Source organism: Perissodus microlepis, chromosome 22 (genome assembly GCF_051167445.1).
Source record: "Perissodus microlepis isolate ML-2025 ecotype Zambia chromosome 22, ASM5116744v1, whole genome shotgun sequence".
NCBI lineage: Eukaryota > Metazoa > Chordata > Actinopteri > Cichliformes > Cichlidae > Perissodus > Perissodus microlepis.
This window is the reverse complement of record NC_140481.1, coordinates 18,284,209-18,302,628: the sequence shown is the minus strand read 5'-3', so window position 1 is coordinate 18,302,628 and position 18,420 is coordinate 18,284,209. Positions and strand designations below refer to the sequence as shown.

At 43.7% G+C, this 18,420-nt stretch overlaps 1 protein-coding gene across 2 annotated transcripts in view; it reads left to right on the top strand.

The window, feature by feature from the left end:
- jarid2b (jumonji and AT-rich interaction domain containing 2b) overlaps positions 1–18,420 on the top strand; it is a 106,636-nt gene that overhangs the window by 51,101 nt on the left and 37,115 nt on the right. For both annotated transcript variants that reach the window (XM_084918943.1, XM_084918944.1), the window contains exon 3: positions 5,547–5,673. In XM_084918943.1, the coding sequence (XP_084775069.1) occupies positions 5,547–5,673 (127 nt within the window). The remainder of the gene's footprint in view (positions 1–5,546; positions 5,674–18,420) is intronic.

Sequence of the window (18,420 nt, the reverse complement as noted above, 5' to 3'; positions counted from 1 at the left end):
CAGCCCCTGCTGTTTTAGAGGACTGCGGGTTAGAGAGACTGGGCATATTTTGGGGCCAGACATGTGCCGCACTTTTCAGCCTCATGCAGGCGTCGTCGTCTGTGTGGAAGTATCAGCCATTTTGGATAGGACATTGATGAAATGATGCAAGGCAGGAAATTCCTTGCTTATTTACTTAATTGACAAAAAAATGTAAAGAGCGAAATTTGTAAAACTGATTATTTAAGCGGAAAATGACAAACAGTCCATTTTCTTGGACTGGCATTTTCTTTTTAATCCCAATGACAGAACGCTGAAAAAACTCAAGCTTTTCAGAGTGTTTTTGTCAATGGACGATTGAATTCATGTTATTTCAGATCTGATTGAAAGCGTGGCATCTGGTCGTCATCAAACCAAGCTTCTAAAGCAGCTTTTTGCCCCTACTTTGGGCATCTCTCCATCCCCATCCCCTCTCCCTTTCCTCTCTCCTCCCTCCTCCGTCACTGTGTGGCAGCAGCAGCTATCTATTTTAGAGGGAGGTGTGGCGGCCTGTCAATCAGCCGCACGTGTCGGTCTATCTCCCGCCCACCCCAGCCTTCTCCCTGTCCATAACCAGTAATCATGCCATCTCCCCAGCCACTTTACCTTTTGCTAGCTGGCAGCCGTCCGTCTGTGTCCATCACACTTCCTGCCTCTCGTGCCTCCTTCCCTGCATTATTTATCAAATAGCATTATGCCCTTCTGCATCCCAGCTTCTGCTCATTAATCCACGCATCGCAGCCACATTCTTTCTCTTTTTTTTTTTTTTTCCTTCCTACTTTTCCCTATCTCCCTCCATCCATTTGTCCTTCCGTTTGTCCCCCCCCCCTCCCCCAACGCAGGGTTTCCATTACACATCAATAGGACTCTGGTTACTGCCTTCTCCACGAGCTCCTGTCTCCTCTCTCCCGCCTGCTGCTCAATCTCCTCGATTATGTATCTCCACGCCCACAGTCCCCCTTTTTTCTCCCACAGCTCCTTTCATCTGTCTCAGTCTTTCTCGCCATCTACCTCCCGTTTCCATTTTGTCCTTCCTGTACTCTGCCCCTTCTGTCCCAAGTATCTACGCTACCTGTCACCCTAACCCTCTCACCCTTTTCCCCTTCCCCGCCCCATTCTTCCGCCATTTGCCACCCTTCAGTCTCCTCTTCTTCTGACTCGTCAAAGCTATCTCTCTGTAGCCACGTCCCTACCTCGCTATCTCGCTTACACCCACCCTTTCCTTTCCTCCCTCTCCATTTCCCTGAATGCTATTGATGGAGGAACTGGCTGCTGGCCAAATTCCAGGAGGCGCTGAAGAGAGGGCTCCCTGTTTGCCCATTTCTCCGACTGTCCCCCCTCTCTCTCGCTCTCTATTTTCTTTTTTTCCCCTTTCTCATCTGGCTGCCTGTCTCACGACTTGTTGTTCCTACCCGTTTTAATGCACATCATGGCCTTTCCCTCAGCTCTCAGTTTGCTGTCTGTCTGCATTTCCCGTGCCGCCACCCGCTTGCACGTCCAGAGTGGCAGCCCGTGGCAGCTTGAAGCACTGTGTGGGACCTCTATTCTCTCTCTGGTGATAAGATGCCGGACAGAGGACGACAGATGAAGGTATACCAGCACAGACAGGGAGGTGGTGATAAAAGAAAATCACGGTAGCTGGAAGAAGGCGAGTTTGGATTTCAAGCGAGGCTGAGAGATTGTGTCTACTCGGCCCTCTCATGCTCGCTTTCCCACAACAGTTCGAGCCATGATAGCGTCCATTCTTTGCCTTTGATGCTTCACAGTTATAGCCTTGAACAGCACAAAAGCAGATGCCGTGTTACAGAAATGCACATAGTTGCGAGCTTTTTGTTCTGGTATGTGCTTCTACTCTCAAAAAAAAGAGTCTGAGAATGGATAATACAAGGAGTTTTCCTGCAATAAAGCTGCCCATCTTTTTTGTTTTACTTTATCCCACACTTTAATTGTATACAGGCACGGAGGGCTACTTGAATAAATAGCATAATATGGAATTTCAGGAAGTCACCAGACAAATTACTCCCATACGTCTGCTAACCCATTTGTTTTTCTTTTCATAGCTGTATTTAAGGTCTTTATTGGATTCTCTGTCTGATACCATATCTTTGATTTTGCACATGTAGCTCTTGTTCATGTATTCTTTGTTGTAAGGACACATTCTGCCCCTGATTGTCTCTGTCTTTTTTTTCCTTTGTGTGATTTTTCCCATGGCATGAATGTAGTTATAGCTCTACTTAGTACTGCAGCTTGCGCTCTCTCTCAGCCCCACGAACCATCATTCGCTTCCTCCCGTCCTCTCGAGACGTCGACCACACGGCGGATCCGATGGGCTTAGTTAAGCATGCCTAAAATCTGATTGGACCCCACCTATTTCCCAATAGGACCAGCCATTGGAATGCCCCACTGGCCTGGTCCTCAGGAGCTCCAGGGGCTTGAGTTTAGGACCCTCCCCTCTTTCCTGCCTTTCTGCCACGCTTGCCCATCCCCGGCCCTCTTTTCTTTTTTTCTTTTTTTCCCCCCAAGATGCTCCGTTCTGCCCCTCAGATGGGCACTCATGTGCAACCAGCATATGTTGAACAACTCTTTGGAGGAATGGGGTATGGCAGCGGCAAGGTGGGGGGGAAAGCGATGGAAAGCTGGAGGGGCGGTGGGGCTGGTGAAATGTGCCTCTGCCTATTTGTTTGCGTTCTGTGGGGACATCACGCGTCAGTCATTTTCAGAGCACAATTAAAGTTAATGAGCTATTTCTGTGTTTGCTCTGGTGTGAGTTCCCCTGTCCAGAAGTTCTAATGAGTCTCTTGCCCATTTTCATATCGGTTTATATGACCCCCCCCCTCCCTCAAAAATCCAATTACCATTTTTCATGCCAACATATTAAGCTCTGAAAGATGTTTTAATTCAATTGAATATTTAGAATATATTCCAATATTTGATTGAATTAACATGATGTTTTAACCCCCGTTTTATAAAATAGTACTTTTATGAAGGGGACTTCAAAGGAGTTGATTCATTAAAAGAGTACGAATGTAAGCCTTTCGTGCCAGCCAAGACATTGTGAGGCAGTGATTCACCCCAGGCCTATAGACTTAGAGGCTCTCCAGCACCAACATATAAAGCGTTGCCAGCAGTGCGATGGCCTTACTCATCGCGGCGGTCTTTGTTAACTTTATGAGCGCAAAGATACATCTGATGACTGTATCTCCGCAGTCAGGTGCTGACCTGCCTTGCGTGTGTGAGCAAACCCCAACAGCCCGGTTGTTTAGGCAGTAATGAGAAAGTGTCACTGTGTGTGTGTGTGTGTGTGTGTGTGTGTGTTCATTCAGCCCAGAGCACTTTTATAAATCTCAGTTAAATCATATGTTTGAAAACCTGCTTTTTTAACCTGCTCTACAATCACTCAACTTCATCCTGTCTCCTCCATTATCATTTGATCTCGCCACCCCGCTTCCCGTCCGATCGTTCTCAGATGACACGACGCCCGGGCTTGTTCGGCAGCAGTTGTCTTTGCTAGCAGGATATCATTCAAGTTGCCACTTATTCTAACCCGTGCTCCTCTGCGGTAATCGTAATAATTTGTTTTCCTTTTTGACACCCACTATTAGGAGTTTGTGAAGCAGGGTTTTCAGAAGCATCAGTCAAAAAGGAATTTGGCCGGGTGTCACGAGAAAACTAAGAGTTACTCAGCGAAAGAGAGAGAGAGAGAGAGGGTGATAGACCAGTGGGGAGGTGTTCTTTCAGTGAATAAAAGAGTTTATGATGGCTTATGAAGTTTCTTGTTAAACAAACCCCTGTGAGATGTGAGCGTTTAGTGAGTCACTGTTGCTCTTTTCAAAATGAATGTGAATAATTCAGCAGCCTGCCATACCAAAAGTCCAGCCAGGCAGAAATGCTTGTCAAAACAGGTCAAAAGAGGTAAAAAATCTGATGAATTATCCCCTGTGTCAAATGTTTGCAGTGTTGTTTTACTCACTGATATAAATCTTCAACTTTCCGCTCAGCAAAGTGACACTTGAGTTGGCAAGGGAAGTACATTTTTAAACGTGTTACTGCCCCTCTGTCTCTAGTCGATTGGTCTCCTTGGCAGCGCTGTCCTGTTTTGTAATGACCCCAAAAAGCTTTAAACTTGTCCAATTGCCTCCCTGATAAGCAAGCCCACTCACGCTCTGTTGTTAAATCGGGCAAGCCCCTGCGTACACCTTCCAACAACTACAACAGCCGCGTACGCTGAAACCAAATCTTGTTGATATCTTTTTTATTTGGTTGTCTGCCTCAATTACCGTTGACTTCGACTCCTACATTTGACCTAATTAGAATTCTCGGTGCCTGTTGTTGCTTTTGATTTAAGAATCTGTCTGGGGGGCTTATTTTGTTTTGTGCGAGTTGCTTGCTAAATATTTAATTAGGGCTCTGTCAATTGGGCTCAGGGAGAACGTCAAGCCCAGCAGTAGCCATGTCTGCGAATGGCTTTAGGTTGTTCATAAAAATTCTTTGTCAGAGGGCAAGCGTCACATATTGTAAGTCAAAGACAACAGCAGCTGCTCGTAGGGAAATGTCAGTATGAAGGAGATTCAGTACCTTTCTATCCTAAGCTGGCCAGGGGGCAGATACTGGTGGCTCTATAGCAGTTCAGAGATTTCTATTTTTTTTTGTCTTTTTATGGTTTTATGATCTGTTCTTTATTAATCACCTTATATTTTGCGTAGGATTTTTCGTTTTCCTGTATCATCTAAAAGTTTTCTTTCAGTTCAGATCTTTTGAATTTGGGGCAAAACTCAAACACCACCACGCACTTGTACTTTCTCCAGCTTATGGCTATATGAGGTACCACCCCAAATTTCCCACTGGTTTTTCCCTATTGCCAAGGGCAGCGGTTGACTCCAAACCACATGATCAGCTCAACCCAGTTGCTGCCTCAGTGGCAGATGTGTATGTGGATATGTGTGACATATTCCTTGTCTGTAATATGTTGCGTGATGACCCTGATGAAGGACCATCACGCAACATACACGTCGGGCAAGCAGTAAAGTTGTTCTTTATACTACAAGTGTCATAGGGTTTAACTTCTTCGGATCCTCTTCAAAACTACCCCATGATGCTGCAAAAAGCTGTGGCATTATGAGGTGTGAAGGCCCGTATGTAAGTATATGCAAATAAATGAAATAAAATGTTGCAACAACCTCTACAGGTGAATACAGGTATGTCTGGCTCAGGTGTACTTGTGCATTTGAGATGTTTAACTAATTTGTGCTCTCTTTGTGTTCGTCCCTCTTTCGCCATTTCTTTTTCTGTGCCCTACACTCTCAGATGAAGCAGAACTACCGTAATTAATGATGATATCAAAAAAGGCTGTTTTAACACTGTCATATATAAACTTTTGTTTATTCCCCAGAGGCTCGAGATGTATCTAGATATTCAGCATTGATTCTCTGGTCTAACGTTTTATTGACAAAGAAGCGTTTTGTATGAGTGGCGGCAGAAAGCTGGAAACGTATGCTGGCCAGGCTGTAACCATTTTCTTTTTTTTTCAGGTTCCCTCGCCAATGGGCAGCTCAACGGCTCGGGGTCAAAGGGCAGCCACAAAGAAGACGGGTCGTTGCGCCGTCAGGGCCTGAAAGGAAGCAGCGAGTACTGCGAGGACAGTCCTGCAAAAAAGAGGTGTGTGTGTGTGTGAGATGTTTGTGTCACTGGGTTATAAAGAAGTTTGCAGAATGTTTGGGTGTTAAATGCATGCAGAAAGAATACTGTGAGCAATTGAGAGCATGCTGTGCACACTTGGTATAAATTGTAAGTGCAGCAGAATTGCGCTGACTTTTCTGAGCTCTGAGGTTTCATAGGTTGCCACATGACACCAGCTGCTTTCGGGTTCTCTTCATTGTTTTTGAGACACATGCTTCGCCTTCCCCTTTCTCTCATCTGCTCTTTCTTTCCATAATTTATTCAATCTGTCTCCCCATGCCACCCCCCCCCCCCCTCGTAATACCCCCGTTACAACATCCCCGGTAAAAATCAGTTCCAAAATGTTTCACTGCAACATTGCACTGATTTATGAACTTGCTGCACATACACACTTTGTCGTGTTTTTTTTTCTCCCCTCTGACTTGGCGGTGAAATGTTTAGAGAGGAGCAAGTTGCCTCTGAGTTCTGCGACAGTTGCGTAAATAGTATGAGCCTTTAAATAGCGCTTAGGTCTCTTAATGAGCCCCCTCCCCCCCCTTTAAATCTCCTAATGCAAACACAGTTTCAGTCACTTATAATTAGCCACTTAAAACAATGTTTCCATGCATTTCCGAATGAATCGGTTAAAAATTGGAATTGAGTACAAAAAAGCTGTTAATTTCCATCCAGCATTATTTTTTTATGAAGGCGTTTATGTAATGCGTGAATTATTGAAAATGATTAAGTCTGTGAAACAACAGTCATTTTCAGAGAGATATTCTTGAGCGGGGGGGGGGAGGGGGGTGATATAATGATGTTTAAATGCGATGCTTTTAATGCGTTCAGCATGAAAAGGCAAAAAAAGTCTTGTAATCTTCAGCTGAAATAAGATTACAATGAAGTAAACGATACAGAGTTTTAAGCAGATTTCACATTATCTGTTATGTGTGTACCTCAGCAACGCATCCACACAGAGATAACATCATGCATTCCTCCTTACATTTCTGTGTCCAAAAGCAGCAGCCATAAACTTTTTTTTTTTTTTTTAAATTTATACTTTCATTCTCAAGCTGACTGCCACTGTCGGTAGCAGGTGTGAATGTGAGTAAGAGCACATGCCTCCTCCTGTTGTGCAAGCGTGTGTGTGTGTGTGTGGTTTTGTTCTGCCTCTGGTCTCTCACACGCATTGACACGACATCCAAGCGTCAGTGTAAAGCTGGAGGCGGAGTCTGGGGGCCGGACAGCAGCAGATGTCCTTCTGTAATGAGCAGCCCATACAGGCTCCATTCACCGCGCATCAAGCACCTGCCCAAGTCCTCCTAGCTGTCATTCGATACTGTAACCTCAAAATCTCACTTTGGTTATTACGAGCTTTCATCTACCTTGATTTGAAGCAGGTGGCCCCTGGGCCAACTTATACAAGATAAAAGTATAAAAGAAAGAAGGGAATGTTCCCCCCCTTTTCTTTCTCACTTCATCAGTTCAGTGATTCTTTTTGTTTGGACATTTTACCAGAAATGAGGCTTGGCTCGGACTGAGTAGCGTTTGGAGACGATCCAGATCTATTATTGGGTATATTTTTTTGGAAGGTTTTGCAAGATAGGGAAAATGTTTCTTTTGGAAATATGAAAAAAATGAGACTCGGTTTTGATATCCTCAAGAAAAGATCATCCTAATATGGATCCATATATCCTTCTGGATCCAAGGACTGCATACACGTTCACAGGCTCTGAAGGGAGTTTTCAGCCTCGGTGAAGTTCTGCGATTTCTGACTGCTTGTACAGTCGATCTTAAAGTCAGACACAGCAACTTTGTTTATTTGTACAGTCACAATTGCAGTGTGGGCTGCCTGACCAGGCAATAACCAAAGGATCATGTGGCTTAAATAGATGGTAAAGCATAAATGCTCATCTCTGTAAGGAAGAAAAGCGCTGAAGGAGTAAATTATAATAAAGATGAGCTCACATTTTCATTTTCTCTTGCTCTGGTGGCCTCCAGTGCTCTGTGTTGAGTGGAGTTCGGTTAGAGGCCAGCCTGCTCTGTGGTTTTCATTAGTTCACCACACACATATACTCACAGTGGGGCTGAATGAAGAAAGACTCTATCTGATGCTAATGAAACACAAGCCTAGCCAGTACTTGGCAATGCCTAATGCCCTCTTAAAAAGCTTATTTTGTGTGTGCGCTTTATGCTTGAAGGATGACTCCAGTGCCCTGGCAGTGGGCGCCCCTGCACTGTTCCTAAACAGGCCTAACTGTGACGATGCCAGGAGCTTTTTACACCTGGCACTGGCCAAAACAGAAGGGAGGAGCGATGGCGTAGCGCCTTCCAATTCTGCGTGAAGGAAAAGTTTGTGGATCGAGGATGAAGGGATCGAGTGTAGACGAAAAGAGGCTGGGTGGAGCCGCGAAGAGAGAGCGATAGGAAGAGGGGCAGAGACAGAAGGACAGGTGCGAGTAATTTTTGGCAGGAAGCGGCGCTCTTTAGAAGTCTTTGAGATCAGCTCTGTGTTTGCCTTCCCATGCTCCTGAGATTGGTGGGTAGACTGGCAGGACATCCCGTCAAACATGCCAGCTTATTGTAGCCCTGTCTTACAAGTTTGACCATATTCTCCAAATGGGGATCCTTGCCAAGTTTGAGTCGAGGCGCGCACACACTCTCTTAGATTCATGACCCTATGCAGTCTCTTTAATGCCACGGTTTACTGACCTAGTTGTTTTCCTGCTCTTCTGTTCCTCTCCCATATTTGACTTAGGTTGATTAAAACGGCCTGACGTGTGTTTACCTGTCAATAACAAAGAGGTTGTAGTTTCATATTAAGATTGTGTGTGTGTGTGTATATGTGTGTTTGTTTTACAGGAGCGTCCCCTCAAATAATTACCACAATTAGTCATCATCCAATGAATCTGGTTCAGTCCTAAGTGAAATGAGTAAATCATTCACAAGTCTTCTGTTTGAATTTTGTGCTGCCACTCTCATGGTTCAGTCAAAACCGGATTCCAGTGTGGTTTACTTTTAAATGACGTGAAGATTTTTGGTTTTGTATACAGTGGTGTGTGTGGGTAGGAAATCCATTGCTGAATTTTGATAAACATTAACCTGGTTTTATTTGGGCAAGCTGTAAATGTTTAAAACTTTCCAGCATATTTGATCACATCATTCAAGATTTATTGAAGCCGGTTTACTTTGTTTAATCTGACTTTTAGCAAGTAGTTCAGCTGTGTGTCGAAGCAAATGCAAACTTTTGAGGCAAAAGTTCGGGCGCTGTGTTTGTGGGCAGAAGTATCTATGTTAGACCAACATCTAAGCTTAATTTTAGTGTTCTCTCACTCTTTTTTTTTTTTCCCTCCTCTTTTCTTTTTCTTTTTTCACGCTTCTTTTTTACTGAACCCCACTTTTGGCTCTCTTTGAATCTGTTCTCTCTGTTGTCTCAGCCAAGACACACACTCAGCTGCTGCTGCTTGTTTTGTTTCGACTTAATGAATGCCAAGTGTGTACACACGGAGAGACACACACACACTTGTCTTGTCTAGCATAACCAATGCCTCTTGTCAGTAACGCATAATCACCGTTTCCATTTATGAGGGATTACATGCATGTGCGCACAGGCCTGCACACACGTGCACACTAATACGCACGCACACAGTGAGTGCGTTTTAATAGAGGGCCATAATGTGCTTATTAATTTGCTTTAGATGGTATCGTGTAGCGACCTATATGCACCGCAGCACCTAGCTGTTCCACCAGCGCCTAATGGATGAATAACAATGTTCACGCTGTATTTTGCAATTCTGCTGCTGCAAAAATACAGCAGATTCAGATATAGTTACAGCACGTGAGACCACGCTGGACAGTTGTTCCGTTGCAGTTTAAATGATCTCTTCTGGTTTTTCTGTCAGTGACTCACCCTGCATTTCAGCATGTCAGTCTCCAAAATCTCCTCTAAACTCTCCTCTCGTTGTCGCTGCTTTGCCGCGGCTTTATGAAAGCCTTCCTTGCCACTGAAATAAATGGCAGGGTGAAGGAGTATTAACCATCCGCCACAGTGCATAATGTCACTCAGTACACAAACTCGCTCCCGTAATCACTGTCAAATGCTAGTGTAATTGTAGCACAGATTGAGCATGTGAAAACTGGTTTGCGTGGCGCTCCTTATGGCATCATACAACAAAGTCTAAACGCTTCTTGGGATTTACTGTTACGCAGTCGTAAAGTACTAATTTGATCTTTTGTAAGCCAAAATGTTGAGATGTGTCAGACTGTCGTGAGCATAAGTACCTTTTTTCTGTCATTATATTCAAATCAATGTATGATTTGATAAGAATATCTAAATTTAGATAACACTTTCAGGAGGGGGAAAAAAGCATGACCTCGTATGCAAGCCTTCCCTTTTGTTGTAATATTAATACCAGAGCTCAGTTGAAAGGTGTGCATGAAAAGGCGAGGAGGGGAAAAGTTTCAGTGTGTTGACAGAGATGATCTGCAGCAGAGAGCGGTGAACTATTGACTGGGTCGGTTTTTCATCTCAACCTGTGAATCTTCTGCAAATTGGAAACACAAGTGGGAGATGGATCATTTAGGAGCAATCAATGTGTGTGCGTGTACTGTAAGGTTATTTGTTTTTGTTCTGGTAGTTACATGACAGAACACAGTACTTCTGCTCTTCATGTAGCAGAAAATGCATGCACTCAAATGTTTGTTTTATGGTTGATCTCCCTAGTCTTTATTTTATTACTCTATCGATGTTCCTACCTACTTATCAATCATTGGCAGTAACTTAAGGTCACTGAAGGTCTACATATTGCATGCCATATTGAATTTGGGTAACTGGACTAACGCCGTGCCTGCGCACCACTCCCATGAGAGATTTAAGGTGGACTAGGTCAGAAGTCAAATGGTTTGAATTGAGCAGTGTGTCTTGTTAAGGGTTAAAAAGGCCTAGAGACCGGTTAGCAACCATCCTGCAACCACCAGTTGCAAGGATGAAATGTATATTCCTACAATATGTCACGGAGGTTGTAACCAAATTCACCTAGCAACTACTAGCAAAGATGCATTCAGCACTGTCCCTAAAACCACTCGAGGTTTGAGGCGCTTTCCAAATCATTGCGCCCAATGGACTGTGCCTGCCAGCAAAGGTAACATTTAAGTACGAGGTTTCGTGTTTATTTCGTAGTGCCACGAGGATAAAAAAGGAATCAAAGCGGGAAATAAGTTTTTATTTAATCTTCTCTGCTATATGATCACTCTCAACAACCTTTGAACCCACTGGTGTTTTGTCAACGTGGTTATTTCAGTGGCGTTTAGCCCAAGTGTAACACAACTCATTCATTTGTGACAAAGGGGACAAAAGGTGACTTCCATCTGACCTAATATAGCATTTATATATTCACAGAGATGGCTTGGCTTTCTCTTCACATTTGCCTGTCACACCATCTCCCCTCTCGTCACCCCCGCTCCCAAAAAAAAAAGAGAGGGTGGGGGCAAGGTTATATTTAAATGTGCACACAGGCTCTGCTATATATTTTATCTCAAATGAAAATCAGTCTTACTGTGACTGTTTGAAGCATGAAACCACCGAAGCTCCTTATGTGACAAATTCGCACACAGTCACACACTCACATCTTAGTAACACTCATCTTTATTTATCCTGATGTTGTCACAGAGCGGTTAAGCATTGCAAACTGTATGCTGGTGTAAGCATCACTACTGTGGTTAGTAACGACCTGTTTTAGTGAACTACTCTTTGTTCAAGAGCGAGACAATAGGAGGTAGACTTTCTGTGTGCATATTTGTCTTCATGACAGTTAATGATTGTGTTTATTTTTGTTTGTTGTGCACATGCTCATTGTATATGTGACTGGGAGTCTATGGGTGGGCTGTTTGTTTACACAAAGGTCACAGGGTTGACCGGGTCAGATCACTGCAGTGCCATCCCTCCTCTAAATGGATGGAGACAGAAAAGCAATAAACACAGGAAGTTAAATGAGCGTTCGCTTAAAACTGCTCATAATGAGCGCTCGTCATCAACTTTAGGGTTTGTGAATCTGGGCACTTATACACAATTTGGTTATTTTGCTTTGAGGCTAAAACGGCATCGCTAAAAGCAAATTTATTTCTGCATTTGTCTAGCTTTGTGTTAGCATGCTGTTCACATCCTTGCAAAGATCCGATGTCGTCAGCAGTGTTTTTACTCTCCCGGACGCAGGCATGTTTGATGTTTGATGTACCCACAGTTATAAAAGTGCAAAAATACCTTACATCGCAGAGACAAACATCAGAGACCTTTTTTCCAGGGTGCAGAAGTGGTTCGGTGAACTCGCCACACGCTAGGACGGCTGTCTGTGAGGATCAATATCCTCAACGGATTTCCAATTGTTTTGCAATTTTTCGAGTAGGGTCATGCTTAAAAAAACAAGCTGCACGAGCATGACCTCCTCAGGCATGCAGAAGCATTAAACTACTGTGTACTGAATAACCAGCCAAACTGCAGTACCCTGTATGGGTGTTTACATTTTCATTACCAAATTGTATAAGTTAGTGTAACTTTTAGTTGAAGTATATCAGTAAAATTCAGCTGGGGGAGGTCACAGTGACCCCCAACACCCCTGTCTGCATCCGCAACAGAATATAACTGAGGTGTACTGTAATGTCATCACTTAATCACTGAAAAGTGTAATGTGATCGCAGTAACGTGTTATTTATAACTTTGTAGCGTGCTACATCTTGTGCTGTTTAATACAATGTTCTGGTTTGGTATCAAACATAGTAGCTTAAGGTTTTTCTGTCATACAGTCTTTCACACTGTTGTTCGCACATACAGTCTAACAGTTACAGTGTGATCACTGTTTTCGTTGCATTTTCATGAGTGAAAGTCTTATGGGCTTAAGAAATTCTTCATATAATATCTGTGTACAACAACTGCTAAAACTGCCGTACAACACATGCTCTCACCGATAATCTAAATCAGGCAGAAGAGCAGATTAAAAACATAGAAAGGCTTTATCGCTGCATATAAACATTAACAGAGTGATTTTAAGTGGACAGAATCCACTCGGACTCAACACGCGCACACAAACGCACACTCTCACAGTCAGCTGCAGTGAGGTGGTATTTTATCAGAACCATGTGGACCATCTGGAGCCAATTAATACATCCCCTAAGGTGCAGACTCTGGATCAGTTCTCATCTCCTCAAACTATAACCTTTTATCATGGGAGTGAACGCAAAGTCTGAGTGCAGCCCAGCCACAGATGCTGCAGACAAAGTGTCTCTCCAGATGTGCTCGTATTCATGTCGAAGACTATTAAAAATTAGCACCCAGATTTTCATTGTCTAAGATGGTTTTAGTTTATTTTCTCCTTCTCTCAGATTGTGGTGGTTACGATGCAAAGTTAGTTTAGAAGTAATTGTCTATTTTATTTATTTATTTATTTATTTATTTACTTCATTTGTATTAAGAGTAGACCGTGCGCAAATCAACACACAGGCTGCTAGCTCGTGTTTCCCTCGCCAGCCTCATCTAAATATCTGGTTGCAGTGGTGCAACAAATATCTGAAAACAAACCAGACAGCCAGAGCTCCACTGTGGCGACTCCACGCATTTGACCTCAAGTCCACAGACACAAGCATCATTAAAGGTCTTCTTACATGAAAAACATCGTTCCCTTAGATTTGTCAAAACATTGAAGTTGCACAGGTTTCTATTAAAATTGCAAAGGAACCCAGGCTTTATGCCATGATTGTTTCGAACTTGTATTTTTTATTTATGGGCAATTGTGGCTCAAGAGTTGGGAGTTCGCCTTGTAATCGGAAGGTTGCCGGTTCGGGCCCCAGCTTGGACAGTCTCAGTCGTTGTGTCCTTGGGCAAGACACTTCACCCGTTGCCTACTGGTGGTCAGAGGGCCCGGTGGCGCCAGTGTCCGGCAGCCTCGCCTCTGTCAGTGCGCCCCAGGGTGGCTGTGGCTTCAATGTAGCTTGCCATCACCAGTGTGTGAATGTGTGTGTGAATGGGTGGATGACTGGGTGTGTAAAGCGCTTTGGGGTCCTTAGGGACTAGTAAAGCGCTATACAAATACAGGCCATTTTTATTTTTCTAATGCTAAAATTAAATAATGCTTGGGTTTCATCAATATGGAAAGATGCCAAAGCTACAGCATATTGAGTCACTAAAACGTGCTAGTGTAGCAGTCCTGCTTAATCAGCGTTTAACTTATTTTCTTTTGCATCCATTCTCAGTCTTTTTACGCAACAAATGGGTTGATATGAGGTTTAATGATTCTCCTGGTTTCAGCTCCATTAAAAACAAACAGGCACATTTGCTTAGTCATCTTTTTCCCCTCCCCTCTCCCGCTGCACTCTGCACCCTGCTGATGTGCTGAAGCTGACTTAAGGAGCCAGTTCAGACCGGAGGTTTGTGTTTGCGATAACTCTCTGCTGTGCTGCGGGTTATTGAGTTATTGACCGAGTCTGCAGAAGAAACTCAGTTGTTGCTGGCCTTCCTCCAGTGGCACGGGTCAAAGATGAGGGTCAGTTACTGAAGCTTGTAGACAGTGTGTTTCTCTGTGCCATTTCAGCAGGCGGGGAAGCTTGCCAGCACCCTCGTAAGTCTGACCACACAGAGAAGCCCAGCCATCTTAGAAACTCCCACGGAAATGGCTGTCACTGGGAGGATGTTGATAAGATGGAGACTGAAGACGAGAGCTTGAAGTCGCTCCGCGTTTGACTGACAGGGTCCATGTGCTTGTGATGATCTATGTCAACTGTCCGCAGCTGTACTGCTTAAACAGAGTGGAATTCTTCTGACTAAGTGAAGCACACTGCACTAGCTGTGTCTCATCTTTCTCTCTCTTCCCTCATCATCACCCCCACCCACCCACTTCATTATATATGTTAGTGAGATGGTGCTTTATTCTATTCCTTTCTTCTTCTGCCTTTTTTCCTTCCGTTTGCCAGGATCCCTGGCTGACAGGGTCGTCAGATTTTCTCACTCTACCTCTCTGTGATAATCAATGCTCTCGCGCCTCTGGTGGCTTGTGTAATATTAGACATTAGAGCAGCCCTTTGAAGGGTAGACGGCTGGGGAGGGGGGGGTGTGCAGCAGGAAGGAATGAAGGGAGGAAAGGATGGATGATAGGTGGATTAGAAAGGGATGAATGAGGACATCCTGCTGTAATCTCTTTGCTTTTTCTGCCGCTATTGGAGCCCAGTTTCCTCTTTTTCTTTTCCCCCTACCCGCGTCTCTCCGGCTCTCCTCTCGCTCTCCGTCAGTCAGGGCAATCAGTTTAATTTTAACTTCACTTTCTTCCTATGGCACCATACCAGCCAGTATTCTATAGCTCAACGCGCTTGGGAACATGATGTACCCTGATTTCTGCACATATATACACACAACACACCACTGGGCAGACGGGGGGCTAAATCAGGGGTTCATATTACCACTCGGCTCTTAGTGCAGTGGGAGCAGTCATGAAGTAAAACAGTAAAGTCACTACAAATTGTTCCTCCTCTGCTGATTTCTAAACGTTACCATCCTCCCGTCTCTTGGATGCATTGCTTCGCCCGTGTCTACTGTGCTCATGCACGTTTGATCGTCCATGACTGCTAGAAAGACGTAATTCCAGTGGCAAAACTGGTTGGAAAATTGGCTGAACTCGTTGCTGTAAATGTTTTTCATGCTCTTAATTTCCTGGCACCTTAATAATGATAACACTAATCCTGTTTGGCTGTTTTCGAGGAAGAGAGCTGCTTTTCTGTTTTGTTTTGTTTTGTTAAATAATAACCTGCTAGCTGAAATGTAGTCCTTGCAATATAAGTGCTGTGGTTTAATTTATCTGCTTTTATGTTCTCTTCGTAACCCTGCATTATCACATCATCGGCAAAGCAGATCTGTTTTTTATTACCTTTTTTAATTTTTTTTTTTTATTAGCCATATCTCTGCTGTTGGAATACCAATTTTTTAAAAAAAAAAAAAAAAAGAAAAGAAGAAAAGAAGAAATGAGGAAATTAGAACTGGCACTGCACAATTTAGCCCAATTAGTGAAGTACTACTTGTGCATGTTTCCACTGATATTTCGGTGGTAGCACGAAGTGTCTTTGATGTCAGTTTAAAGGTAACAGCGGATTGGCCGGCTGTGCTTGATGGTCTAGACGGGATGTAGTAAACACATCACTTTATTAGCTCATCTGTCTCCATCCGTATCCTTTTGCACAACTGCTTGTGTTTTATGTGCATTGTCATAATCCCAGGTTTTCTCTCTCTCTCTCTCTCTCTCTCTCTCTCTCTCTCTCTCTCTCTCTCTCTCTCTCTCTCTCTCTCTCTCTCTCTCTCTCTCTCTCTCTCTCTCTCTAAGCTGTTAAATAGGATCCTATTTATGTAAGGCTACAGCAATAAAACTTTGCAGGGTTCAGCTTACCTAAGAGGCTTTTATGGAGAGCTCAATCTTCCCTCTGCTTACTGTTTAGAAAGTGTGTTCACAGCTCGCTATCAATTATAGCGAATGCTGTAATCACATCAAGACGGACTGCTTGTGATATAAAACAAGAGATGGAAACAGTTTGTTGGCTTTGGCGAGTTTGAAATTTGGACTCGTACTTTGGGTTAACGGCTTACAGCAAACAGGCTCTTCGTCTATATGTCGAAGTGCTCAAGTTTGATGTTTCTGGGTAATGTTACTATGATCGATTCACCTCTTTTCATACACACACACTCTCTCCTCTATATGTCACGTAATTTCCTGTTCTTGCTTTCACACAAATGTGGCTTCAGCTTAATTTTATTGTTAACGGTGCCAGTTTTGATCACATTTGTAAGTGTTGTGCTTGCCTCAGCTCTTTCTCCATTTTTCTCTGTGGTTTCTACACTGGTTTTCAACAGTTGGAAGACCCGCAGAGTCTGCCTAGAGTGACTCGGGTGTGCAGAAGCTTCACTTTCATGTGTTTTGACCCAACTGTCAAACTCGTTTCTACTGTCCAGAAAATATGACCCAAGGCATCGATCAGCTTGGAGCATTGCGATTTTGAAGAATCAGTTTCCAGTTCTACTTTTTCTTCTAAAAGTCCTCTATGGTCTTGATAATATGTTGATTTTTCTTTCATTCATTCACTACATCTTGCTTCTGTGTGAGTGCAGGGCTATTCTTGCCCCATGTCTTCTCCTCGTCCCCCTCCTACTACCACTCATTCTAACCTGTTTGACTGGTTGGAAAAACTCAGCTTTCTGCATTTTGTGCACTTCATTTACTCCATGTCTGTTTTTTTTTTTTGTTTTTTTTATTAAATTATTATTCTTATCCCCTTCGTATTTATTAAGTAGATCACAGCCTCGTGTGAACTGACACCCGCCCTCATTTTGCGGTTTCTGCCTGTTGAATAGTCACGTTCCCTTTTTAACGCCTCTGTGCCGGCGACAGCCCGTGCTCTAGGCATTGCTTTTTCGGGGTTACCTCTCCGTACATCTGTCCACGCCTTTCTACTGAACATCTTGGGGGAATTTCTTTAAATTTAGGAGAAACATTTTTGTTTTTTTTTTTTGATCAGACAACAGGGGGACAGAATTCACTTGCTAGTTATGCCGAAATTTCCCATAAATTTCCGATGGGGTAAAATGGATATCTTATACCTAAAAGGTGGAGGCCCAGGAAGAGGCACAGTGGCGTATTTGATAGTCGTCGTCTTTGCGTAACAGTATTATTGGCACCTCCTGTATGAAAATGGCTTTTCATACCACATTTATTTGAGCACTGCAAGTCCTAAAACTTTCGTTTAAATTAGGATCTCGTGTGTTAATAAATTTTCTTTATGAAAATCCAGACTGATGAGTTCAGTGTTCACTGCTTATTGGTAAACAAACTGCAATTTTTCCTCAAACCTTGCCACCAAATGTAGGGCTTTGTGTGAGCAATCATCTCTCAATTTCTCACATATTGAGCTCAGGCCAGGAAATTGACACGTTTTGACTCAGCTCTGTTCTCTGATTGGAGTGTAATCGGAGCGCTGCACCTTTCAGTGGCTACGCCAAATGCATTGTGGGTGTTCTCCAGACATGATCCTATCTATCCTTACCTCAGTCCGGTCCGCAGCAAATTGACAAATAATACCAGGATATCGCATTGCTTCTATCACTACTCCACAACACTTACAGCATAGCTTCCCCCCGCCACACACACACTCACTCTCTCTCTCACTTCAGCGCTAATCGATTGAGGCCACTTGATGGTTCACACGGCCCCAGACACTCTGCAACTTTTATACTCCATGCGTGTATAAGCACACGCCTACTTTTTAAGTGCGCATGGAGAGGGAGGGTCTGCATCCATGTGCCCGCACGTGCGTGTATCAAGGAGAGGTGGTGTGTGACAAGCGAGTCCGTTGCTTTCTGAGACATCTACCTCTTTAATATTCTGCTCTTACCATCGCCTCCTCTGGCACACACTGTGAAATAAAGACAGAAAAGAGACAAGGAGAGAGAAAAATGAGAGCGACGTCTCAAAGGCTTTGTGCATCACAGAGGAAAGCGCGTACAATGTAGCATCAGAAGTGAGGGAAGGGGGAGTGAGGAGGAGACGAGGGTGGAAAAAAAATTATGCGACAGAAAGATGGGGAGATGAAGAAAGTTGTTGCCGGTTAGCATGTGATTGTTTTGGCACACTGTCCTTGTGTAGTTGGTTTTTATCAGCTGCCACTGACAGCAGAGGCTCTGCCTTATAGGCGCTTTTCTTTTCTTTTTCAATAGTGCTTAACAGGAAT